Here is a 12799-nt window from a genome sequence, read left to right as displayed (position 1 = left end):
CACTCCCTTTATATGTTACAATGCGTATCCTCCGTTGTTGAAAGAATGTGGATTGTGTTGAATTGTGTTGTCTATTTTGAGGAATGTTTGATGTGGGCTCGTGACTTGAGGCTAAATGACATGACGCCATTCCTATGGTTTTCTTTAGTATTTCAACAATTTTGAGAGAATGCTGAGAGTGTGATGGTGAAAATGTCAACGTCGTATCAGAATAAAAGCATATTATTTGAATATGTATCGTACAAAAGAGGTGAAATTCCCAATAAAACACATGTTGAGCTTGCCTGGCATAGTTCTGACTTTGTTTGGCAATACAGAAGTCAACTTGACAGACACCATTCCCCAACAAAGAAATATTGGTAAAAACTAGGTATCATTCAATAACAACTCTGAGACATTGTCCATGATACGAGAAAGTAGAAAGTATACATGTATTCATAATAGTCCATTTTAAACTGACTGTGGCAAAACATTTTTTTTTTAATTAACTGGTCAATAGCTAGAATAGACTGTTGAATCCCTCTATAACAAAAGACTTTAAAGATATTACACAATAAAAGTCTGTCTTCATCATTGCAGTATCCTACAGAGCAGAAGCGTTGTCAGACCTATTATACTAGGCCAGTGATTCTCAAAGTGTGGTCCGGGGACCACTGGTGGTCCGCAACAGAGCTCAGGTGGTCCGCGAGGGGATTTTTCCCTTTTCTAAGACAAGCTAGCAGTAGGCTATATTTGTGACATTATTTCAAAGCCATGCATAGCTGTCATATTTCCACCACAACAACACAGGCTTGTAAATGTGAATTAAAAGTAAGTGATCTGCATCGAAATCAGCAGTGTCGAATTAGCACCCGTCAACTGTCGATTAAGTTGACAGGTGGTCCCTGAACATTTCTGGGGAGGCAAAGTGGTCCTTGGCCTGAAAAAGTTTGAGGAACACTGTACTAGGCAATGGCTGAAGAACCAGAGACCATATTTCCTGAAGATGTTCATGATATTTTGGAACCTCTAGAGGGCGCCCTCGTCACTTACAAGTTGTTACCAAAAGAGCTGAACTCAGCAGGTGATGCCAAATCAGAGCTGACCTCAGCTGGTGATGGCAAATCAGAGCTGACCTCAGCTGGTGATGGCAAATCAGTGCTGAACTCAGCAGGTGATGCCAAATCAGAGCTGACCTCAGCTGGTGATGGCAAATCAGTGCTGACCTCAGCAGGTGATGCCAAATCAGTGCTGACCTCAGCAGGTGATGCCAAATCAGTGCTGAACTCAGCAGGTGATGCCAAATCAGAGCTGACCTCAGCTGGTGATGGCAAATCAGAGCTGACCTCAGCTGGTGATGCCAAGTGTGTGTGTTTGTTTGTTTGTTTGTTTGTGTGTGTGTTTGTTTGTTTGTCCTCCACTAGCGGCTCCTGACCTGGTGATCGACGCCCAGCTGGTTCAGGAGTCAGCGTACCTGGAGGACCGCCCCCTTCACCTCCTCACCTGCGCCCACGAGGAGAACTGCCTCTCCTCCTCCGCCGCCCGCATGCACTGGCCCTACGGACACCGACGCCTCCTACGTTTCTCCTCGCGCATCATGAATCTCGGAGTCGCAGATTTCAGGCCTCGAGCCCCGCGGGAGTCCTGGGTATGGCACCAGTGCCACAGGTAAGACACAGGACTCGCTTTATTTTGTTTACATTCAAAACTTTCTTAACCCATTTTAGCCTAAGCCCTTTTTGAGAGAAGATGCCCTCTTCCTTTTAAAACCTAAATATCTCAGCCTCCAAAGCACATATAAACGTGAGATAAGTTGCATTTGAAAGCTACAACCTTAATTTTGTACTAGAGTGTGTTCATTCAGCTCTAACATACCCACATTTGTAATAAAACAGCTCAAATCTCAAGAAACTGAATTCAGCGTATATGTCTCTCCAGGACACAATGGGTTAGCATAGACCTACTCCAAATATTTGACCAAACTTGACGTTCACCAACCACTGTGGCTAGTGGTTTTAGAGAGTCACCCCTAGACGTGTAGTCTTTCTGCTAGTCTTGGGTAAGCGGTTAGGGCGTCAGACTTGCATCCCAAAGGTTGCCAGTTCAACTCCCGACCCGCCTTGCTGTTTTTTATAGGTCATCACAGTGATCAGTCACCCTCTTGATAACTATTATTTAAATGTGTGATATAAAGCATCGTACCTTCATCATATTCAAATACAGTGGTAAGCAAAGATTTGGGTGCCCAATGAGTAATTTGAGAAATTAAGGGGGGATGGAGAATTGTACCGTTATATTGCTTTCCGGGGCCAAAGGCACTCTCTACCCTCTGCCAGAGGGGAGCAGCTCAAAACAAGACGGAGTGGGTGGGGGTGGAGTTGGTCTTCCTTTCCACTGCCTGGATATACAGATCCTTTAGCTCTCTCTGATCAATGCCTATTAGCGTCCTTGCTTGCCCAGCCTTTTCAGTATGTTTTTGCTTGTATTTGTGACGAAGCCGTACCAGGACGTTACTGTGAGTTGCAGGTGATGATGGTAGTTGGCAATGTTCCACAGAGTGACATCAGTGGAAAATGTGTGAATATGATGCTGTATGACTCGGAAAAGCCACTTCCGTTCCCCTTAACAGTAAACTGTGTTAGACTTGAGTATATGGTGCTCTCTGACCCTGTGCAACCGTTCATTGTCTACTTAGGCTATAGTATATGGTGAATTCAGTCATGGAACAATTGCACACAGGGCCCCAGAGCAAAACACTTATAGGGCCCCCATGCGGCCTGCCAAGCTCACAATGGGGCCCCCACCACCAATACAGGAGGGCCCTGGGCCCAGTGGCAAATGCCCTGCTTGCCCCCTCTATAGCTCCGCCCCTGGGTGAGTTTCTTGGCCTCCTGGCCTGCAGTTAAGGAATGTGCTATTTTAGGGCTGACAGTGAAGAGAATGTTCTGTGCTTTTAGGTGCCGTTTCCACGTAGATGGATATTGTTATATGTGGATATTTTTCTCCTGGTTGCATTGGTGTTGCATTGGATTTGGCCTTCCGTTTCCACGTAGCAGATATTTAAAATCCAGGTATAAAAAGCAGGAGAAAAAAATATCCTGTTTAGGGGACTGAAACGCATTTGTTACAATGGAGGATTTCTTTTTATCCACATGTTGCGTTTACACCTCAACAGGAGAAAAAAATACCCTGCTAAAAAAATATCCTGCTACGTGGAAACAGCACCTTAGAGACTTCTGGGATGGGATTGAGTGGTGGCTTAGAGCAGGCGTCCCCAAACTTTACCATCGGAAGTATATCGGTAGATTCCAGCCAAGGCCCTCTTACATGGGTTGTGCATGCCACACAATAGGGCTGCACAATTAATCGAAAAATAATCAAAATCGTGATAAAATAGTGAAATCGAACTCATGATTTTAATCGTGATTTAATCGTGGCAATAGTGACCTACTTTTGAGAGCGTCCTTGAAGCCAGAACATACTGACAGGCTGGTGTTTCTGGCCAGAAATCTGTCCACCTAAGTTTCATGCTATTGCCTTTTACATAATTATTACAATTCATTTTATTTTGCTCATCCCGTATGTAATTCATTCTTGGTTATATTTCATCTTGTTATAATTTTTAAAAAATCTGCAAAAATCAATAATCGTGATTATGATTTTGACCAAAATAATCGTGATTATTATTTTTTTCATAATTGTGCAGCCCTACCACACAATTGTTCTGTACGTCCCCTTTCACAACCACAGCCTAGGTCTGTTAGTCAGTGCCCCTCTGGGATATATAAAATCAGAACTTGGTGATAGTATTAATGTTCAGAGATGCAAAGATTATTCATTTCTTAAAATGTTCCAAAATGCTTATACATCATTTGGCATCGACACTTACCCACCTCTGGCCTACACAATCTAATTACAAATCACTTTTGGGTCCATTTTGAGTAACAAAATAATAACAACAATAATCTCAATGTGCATCATCTTGTCTTCCAGGCATTACCACAGCATTGAGGTGTTTACACACTATGACCTGATGACCTTGAACGGTACGAAGGTCGCTGAAGGTCACAAGGCCAGCTTCTGCTTGGAGGACACGTACTGCCCTGAAGGTTTGCCTCTTAAAGACATTAGTTGAAAGTTCAAGTTTGAAGTACTTTATTGTCAACAATGTATGTAACAGGATTAACACAGAAGATTGAAATTTAATTTGACCTGTCCCAATGTGCAATTTTAACTAAGATAAGACATTTAAATTTAAATGGGGCATGGGCAGCATACCGCTGCATTGCACTGTAGGTGTGAGGGCCCGTCATCAACGCTTCCGGCTTTCATTTGAATAATATTTTTGAACTGCAATTTGCATAATCGCCCATATAGACTAAGATGTTTTTCAAATATAGTCTGCGTGTTATCTTACTGCTCTGTTATGTTAATCATCTCTAGGCGTACACAAGTCTACATGTTGTTTTAATGATCTAGTACGATGCCATGTTGTTATGTCATCTTAATATTCTGGTATTATGGTATATATCATGTCATGTTGTCATGCCTCCAGGTCTCCACAAGCGCTTCTCCTGCTGGAACATGGGGGGGACTGCGTGTTATCTTAATGAGCAGGGCATCTCTGTGTTGTTATGTTATCTTAACGCTCTGGTATTATGGTAGATATATGATACTCTACTCTACTCTCCTGTTGGCCTGCAGTGTTATCTTAATGAGCAGGGCATCTCTGTGTTGTTATGTTATCTTAACGCTCTGGTATTATGGTAGATATATGATACTCTACTCTACTCTCCTGTTGGCCTGCAGGTCTCCACAAGCGTTTCTCCTGCTGGAACATGGGCGAGCAGGGCATCTCTGTGGGTTGCTGGGATACGTATCGCCACGACATCGACTGCCAGTGGGTCGACATCACCGACATCCGGCCTGGGGACTACGTGCTGCAGGTTTGGACTTCCAGTAATAACCAAATACCAGATACTTGGTAACCCTAACCCTTCCAGTAATAACCAAATACAATATACTTGGTAACCCTAACCCTTCCAGTAATAACCAAATACAATATACTTGGTAACCCTAACCCTTCCAGTAATAACCAAATACCATATACTTGGTAACCCTAACCCTTCCAGTAATAACCAAATACAATATACTTGGTAACCCTAACCCTTCCAGTAATAACCAAATACCATATACTTGGTAACACTAACCCTTCCAGTAATAACCAAATACAATATACTTGGTAACACTAACCCTTCCAGTAATAACCAAATACAATATACTTGGTAACACTAACCCTTCCAGTAATAACCAAATACAATATACTTGGTAACACTAACCCTTCCAGTAATAACCAAATACCATATACTTGGTAACACTAACCCTTCCAGTAATAACCAAATACCATATACTTGGTAACCCTAACCCTTCCAGTAAAAACCAAATACAATATACTTGGTAACACTAACCCTTCCAGTAATAACCAAATACCAGATACTTGGTAACACTAACCCTTCCAGTAATAACCAAATACCATATACTTGGTAACCCTAACCCTTCCAGTAATAACCAAATACCATATACTTGGTAACCCTAACCCTTCCAGTAATAACCAAATACCATATACTTGGTAACACTAACCCTTCCAGTAATAACCAAATACCATATACTTGGTAACCCTAACCCTTCCAGTAAAAACCAAATACAATATACTTGGTAACACTAACCCTTCCAGTAATAACCAAATACCATATACTTGGTAACACTAACCCTTCCAGTAATAACCAAATACCATATACTTGGTAACACTAACCCTTCCAGTAATAACCAAATACAATATACTTGGTAACCCTAACCCTTCCAGTAATAACCAAATACCAGATACTTGGTAACCCTAACCCTTCCAGTAATAACCAAATACCATATACTTGGTAACACTTCATGTGACGCTGGTGTCATAGGCAACACATAATTATAATAGTGTCATAATAGTGTCATTACAGTGTCGTAACACAGTCATAGACATGTCATAAAACATTATGTCAATGTCATAAACATTCAGGTCATGGTAAAGACAACCCTATCACTGTCAACTTTTCATGACCATAAAACATTATGTCAATATCATAAACAATTTATGACTTGCCATTGAGTGACATTCCGTCATGGTAGAGACAACCATAACATTGACATGATGTTTATAACTGTGTCATGACACATGGTAGAGATAACCCTAACANTGACATAATGTTTATGACTGTGTCATGACACAAGGTAAAGACAACCCTAACATTGACATAATGTTTATGACTGTGTCATGACACAAGGTAAAGACAACCCTAACATTGACATAATGTTTATAACTGTGTCATGACACATGGTAGAGACAACCCTAACATTGACATAATGTTTATAACTGTGTCATGACACATGGTAGAGACAACCCTAACATTGACATAATGGTTATAACTGTGTCATGACACATGGTAGAGACAACCCTAACATTGACATAATGGTTATAACTGTGTCATGACACATGGTAGATACAACCCTAACATTGACATAATGTTTATAACTGTGTCATGGTAGAGACAACCCTAACATTGACATAATGTTTATAACTGTGTCATGACACATGGTAGAGACAACCCTAACATTGACATGATGTTTATAACTGTGTCATGACACATGGTAGATACAACCCTAACATTGACATAATGTTTATAACTGTGTCATGACACATGGTAGACACAACCCTAACATTGACATAATGTTTATAACTGTGTCATGGTAGAGACAACCCTAACATTGACATAATGTTTATAACTGTGTCATGACACATGGTAGAGACAACCCTAACATTGACATAATGTTTATAACTGTGTCATGACACATGGTAGAGACAACCCTAACATTGACATAATGATTATAACTGTGTCATGACACATGGTAGAGACAACCCTAACATTGACATAATGATTATAACTGTGTCATGACACATGGTAGAGACAACCCTAACATTGACATAATGTTTATAACTGTGTCATGACACATGGTAGAGACAACCATAACATTGACATAATGTTTATAACTGTGTCATGACACATGGTAGAGACAACCCTAACATTGACATAATGTTTATAACTGTGTCATGGTAGAGACAACCCTAACATTGACATAATGTTTATAACTGTCATGACACATGGTAGAGACAACCCTAACATTGACATAATGTTTATAACTGGGTCATGGTAAAGACAACCCTAACATTGACATAATGTTTATGACTGTGTCATGACACAAGGTAAAGACAACCCTAACATTGACCTAATGTTTATAACTGTGTCATGACACATGGTAGAGGCAACCCTAACATTGACATAATGTTTATAACTGTGTCATGACACATGGTAGAGACAACCCTAACATTGACATAATGTTTATAACTGTGTCATGACACATGGTAGAGACAACCCTAACATTGACATAATGTTTATAACTGTGTCATGACACATGGTAGAGACAACCCTAACATTGACATAATGTTTATAACTGTGTCATGGTAGAGACAACCCTAACATTGACATAATGTTTATAACTGTGTCATGACACATGGTAGAGACAACCCTAACATTGACATAATGATTATAACTGTGTCATGACACATGGTAGATACAACCCTAACATTGACATAATGTTTATAACTGTGTCATGGTAGAGACAACCCTAACANTGACATAATGTTTATGACTGTGTCATGACACTTGGTNGCGACAACCCTAACATTGACATAATGTTTATGACTGTGTCATGGCACTGTTGTGAACTTGTGACACTATTATGACACTCGTGTATGACGCCGGTGTCTAGTAAAGTGTAATTGCAGATTTCATACTGTAGAGACATCACACGGTAACATACTGTATTCTGGTGTGATGCATCACACGGTAACATACTGTATTCACACGGTAACATACTGTATTCTGGTGTGATGCATCACACGGTAACATACTGTATTCTGGTGTGATGCATCACACGGTAACATACTGTATTCTGGTGTGATGCATCACACGGTAACATACTGTATTCTGGTGTGATGCATCACACGGTAACATACTGTATTCTGGTGTGATGCATCACACGGTAACATACTGTATTCTGGTGTGATGCATCACACGGTAACATACTGTACTCTGGTGCGATGCATCACACGGTAACATACTGTATTCTGGTGTGATGCATCACACGGTAACATACTGTATTCTGGTGTGATGCATCATACGGTAACATACTGTATTCTGGTGTGATGCATCACACGGTAACATACTGTATTCTGGTGTGATGCATCACACGGTAACATACTGTATTCTGGTGTGATGCATCACACGGTAACATACTGTATTCTGGTGTGATGCATCACACGGTAACATACTGTATTCTGGTGTGATGCATCACACGGTAACATACTGTATTCTGGTGTGATGCATCACACGGTCCCTGATTCAAAAATGTAAAAGAAAACTGAACGCAGTGGGTGCTGTAGCGTCAGAGAGAGTAGAGAGAGAGAGGTTCCATTGGCCCATTGTTTCCGGTAGAGATGTACAAGATCCAAGATCCGGATCCGGCAGGATAATAGGGTTTTTTCAGACTATCCGGATCCGGTTCCAGGATCCAGGATCCGGTAGCCGAGGCTTTTAAGTCAAAATAGTTTGAGCCAACGTGATAAAAAGGGCCCACGTGTGTGAGTAGGCTATGTGTTTCAACCCCTTCGTGGGATCTGGTATCCGGTTCCGGATCCGGCAGGATCTTAAGCAGTGGATCCGGTATCCGGCAGGATCCTAAAAATCAGGATCCGGTGCATCTCTAGTTTCCGGGTTCTATTATTGCAAGGGGGAGGGGGGGAAATCCCCCTTTAGGCAGACCTAGGCAGACCTAAGGACTGTTCTATTCAATGCTAGGAGTATTAGGACACGCCCCTTTAGGCAGACCGGAACCTGGTCATGTTAGGTGCCCATAGCAACCTATTACATTGGCATATCTCTATACTTAAAGAATCTCTGGTAGCGTATTGCACTGATGCACCAGACCACGGATGGCCAAACTATCTTTGGAGGGATTGGAGGGATAATTTCTCATCTTTAGGCTACCCCTTCTCTCTCTCTCTCTCTCTCTCTCTCTCTCTCTCTCTCTCTCTCTCTCTCTCTCTCTCTCTCTCTCTCTCTCTCTCTCTCTCTCTCTCTCTCTCTCTCTCTCTCTCCATCCATTCTTCACTGTCCCACCAATGAAGACAAATGCCCCAAGTATTTAAACTCAACACCATAATACAGAGTGATTTACATGAATTGAGAAGATTATCGATTTACGATTCAAACGACACCAAAACACACTAAATGAAACACAATGCCTCTTGTCTCCACAGGTTGAGGTCAATCCATCTCTTGACATGGCAGAATCAGACTTCCAGAATAACGTGATGCGATGCCGCTGTCGATACGATGGAGCGAGAGTTTTCATGTACAGCTGTCACGCAGGTTTGGTGCATCTTTTTCAATCATTAGATTCACAATTTATTTTGACACCTTTGTAGCGGAAGGGAAAATAAATTCACCAGCAGCCATTTTTTGCTATCTTTGCAGTGTATGCATTGTCCCCAAGGCTACAGATTTATACAGAAGGTTTCCTATTTAACTGAGGTGATCTTGCGGTATGGGCTCGAAACTCGCCACCTAACGTCGGTTACCTAGGCTACATGTTTGTTGTTGACATATTTCCGCCTGACATGGTTTCCCGTTGCAGGAGACGCCTACAGTGCGGAGGTGGAGGACCTGTTTGAACATCAACGGCAGATCACCAACAACTTCCTGTAAACTACAGCAGTACCAGCTATACATGTCCTTGTAAGGTGACCGAATACGTTGTAGCATAATGAAGAGTAAAATAATTGTATAAAAGGAGCAAACGGGCTCAGAATGGTGCAAATAAAGGATAAGGATACCTATTCTAATAAAGGATACCTATTCTAATAAAGGATACCCATTCTCTTGGTAAGTATTACTGTAAGACACCAAGACGTCTCAGGAAGGTGACGAGAAAGACACACTGAACCGAAATATGTGGAGAAACGGCAACGTTACCATGAGAAGATCCGTCTGGACCCTAAATATTCAACTTGTCATGAAATGTTTCCGAGAGGTGTTACTCATCTTTATCACATTCAGGATCATCAGTAGTCACAGTGAACAACTGCATTCATTTCCATTTTAAATCTTTTTCTTTCTAAATCGTGGGCTTCCACTTAAAATGATTTTATTTAATTAAATAAGTCACCACTGAGTAATTGTATCTACTTAGTCTATAAAGTGTATTAGATTATTTTTAAGAGTGTGTTTGTGTGTGCGTGCGTGTGTGTGTGTGTGTTTGTGGCCGTGCGTGTGTGTGCGTGTGAACGCAATATGAATGCTTTGTCCTTGTACTTATCGATACAATTCACCACTTTTATCAGAAATGGAGGAAATGTTAATAGAAAGACCTTTTTTTTAAAAAAAATAATCCACACTGCCTGTATGTCAACACAGCTGTAGGCCTACCTGTGATACCAAATACCTCCACCAGCAGCAGGTGCATACAATACCGGGATGCTTTAAGAGGACCAGATGTTTACTTTTACAGTATTAAATATAAAATATATGCATATATTTATATTTATATTTATATTTATGAAGAATTCCGTTGCCAAAATGACGTAAGCACCATTTTTTGACTTTTGCATTTTGTTTTTTTTTTATTGGAAATGACTGTTCAGGCCTCCTATCATACGTGTGAATTCTTGCCATTCAAAATATTTTCAGAACATACTTTTCAGACCTACATATATAAAATTAATTTTGCAATTCAATTCAATGCAATGCCCAGTACAAAAATGTCAATTTCCCAAAATGTTCCACAATGGATATACATCATTTTTTAACGAAGTTCTTCATATGATATAGGCCTATACTGTATTTATGACCAATATGCAGGTACACGTGTCACTTCAGTCATGTCAGTTCTCTGTCTGAGCTTCGTAGGTGCTGTTTCCACGTAGCAGGATATTTTTTTAGCAGGGTATTTTTTTCTCCTGTTTAGGTGTAAACGCAACATGTGGATAAAAATAAATCCTCCATTGTAACAAATGTGTTTCAGCCCCCTAAATAGGATTTTTTTTTTTCTCTCCTGCTTTTTATACCTGGATTTTAAATATCTACTACATGGAAACGGAAGGTCAAAACCAATGCAAAAATATCCACATATAAAAATATCGTGGAAACAACACCTCAGTCCTCTGCCTTCCTATCTCCAAAGCCATGTGGTGCTCGGCCTGTTGTGTAATGTACAGCCCTGTTCTGGGGTCCGCTTCTCGATTCTTGTCGTTGCTAACCGTCTTTAAGACCGTCTTAAGACGTAACACCATTCCCTTGGATTTAGTGGTGAGCGTCGCTGTCGAGAGAGAGTTGAGTCGCTCTTACGAAGGACGTTGCTAACGACGATAGCAAAGACGCTTTCGAGATACGGACCCCTGTATGCTCTCCAGTGTCCAGTGGAACACTATTGTCTTTTTGCATTTTTGTTCATTTTATATTAATTTAAGAGTCTTGACTGTGTCTTAGTTTAAATAATAAACATTTGTACGCCTTCACTCTTGAGTGATACTTGAAATAAAACTTGTATCTATGACAAATGTCAAGTCATTTTTGTCAAATCTGTGTGTCATTACCAGACAGACTTCAGGGTCATGTCCACACTTTGGGCCCCTTTTCCTTCCATTAACAATGCTGTCGGCGAACTGCCCTGACACACTGTGTGCATTCCAATATGCGACCTTGCATCCTCCACTTGTGGCCTCACGTTTTGCTGATGCCCCACAATTAAAGTTTCTCCGCTGACAGCCTAGCAACAACAATTTTTGGAGGACTATTCTTCATTCACCATCCAGTTCGCAAATTAGAAATTTACTTTACAATTAAGCTTTTGCGAGAAATATATTATATATATTGAAATATAATGCTGTTGTCACAGTGACGTCATCATCGTATTACTTCCTGATACGAGGCCACAAGCACAAGTGCAGGACGCAAGGTTGCATACTGGAACGCACTCAGTGTATCTCAATGTCAAGGATCCTAGCCTTGCTAGACTGTGAAACGCCCGGAGTTCACCAAAGAGTATCCAATCACTGGGCGTTACACATCCTCGCAAGGTCAGGATCCTTGCCTTTGAGATACAGCCACTGTGTATTGTATGCCAGACTACAGTATCAGTGCATATGAAACGAGTGAGACCTTGGGCAATGTTCCCTTTTCCTTCCTTTAAAAGTGCTGTGTTGCTGTTGGGACTGCCCTGACACACTGTGTATGACAGACTACAGTTAAAGTGCATACCGGTATATAAAGATGAGTGAGACGGTGGGTTTAGAAAGACTGTGTAGTTTATTGGGAGTGCAATAGCCAGCAACATGCTTGGCACTGAAATAGCTTTGACCACAAGGTGGTGCTGTGTGTTTATTTAAGTTTGTGAAGATTGTGAAAAGTAAACAGATTCAAAAAACAAACATGAGCAAGAGGCGTCATCATATATGGACACATACTGCACACGGGCACTGTAATGAACACATGTTGCACACTGGCACTGTAAGCTGCAGGTCACCATGGGACTAAGTTGGGAAACACTTTACTTAACGCCGGTGTCATAAGCGTTACAGTGTCATAATAGTGTCATGACACAGTCATAGATAAGTCATAAACATTATGTCCATGTTTTTACCATAACTGAATGTCACTTAAGG

General features: G+C 41.0%; 1 protein-coding gene across 1 annotated transcript in view; it reads left to right on the top strand.

The window, feature by feature from the left end:
* LOC134445389 (lysyl oxidase homolog 4-like) overlaps positions 1 to 10388 on the top strand; it is a 34501-nt gene extending 24113 nt beyond the window's left edge. The window contains exons 11-15 of the mRNA XM_063194476.1: positions 1404 to 1647; positions 3973 to 4088; positions 4789 to 4925; positions 9398 to 9509; positions 9775 to 10388. Of these exons, the coding sequence (XP_063050546.1) occupies positions 1404 to 1647; positions 3973 to 4088; positions 4789 to 4925; positions 9398 to 9509; positions 9775 to 9845 (680 nt within the window). The 3' untranslated portion in view covers positions 9846 to 10388. The remainder of the gene's footprint in view (positions 1 to 1403; positions 1648 to 3972; positions 4089 to 4788; positions 4926 to 9397; positions 9510 to 9774) is intronic.
* Positions 10389 to 12799: the final 2411 nt, after the last annotated feature.

This window comes from Engraulis encrasicolus, chromosome 1 (assembly GCF_034702125.1).
Source record: "Engraulis encrasicolus isolate BLACKSEA-1 chromosome 1, IST_EnEncr_1.0, whole genome shotgun sequence".
Classification (NCBI taxonomy): Eukaryota; Metazoa; Chordata; class Actinopteri; order Clupeiformes; family Engraulidae; genus Engraulis; species Engraulis encrasicolus.
This window is presented reverse-complemented; position numbering and strand designations above follow the sequence as displayed.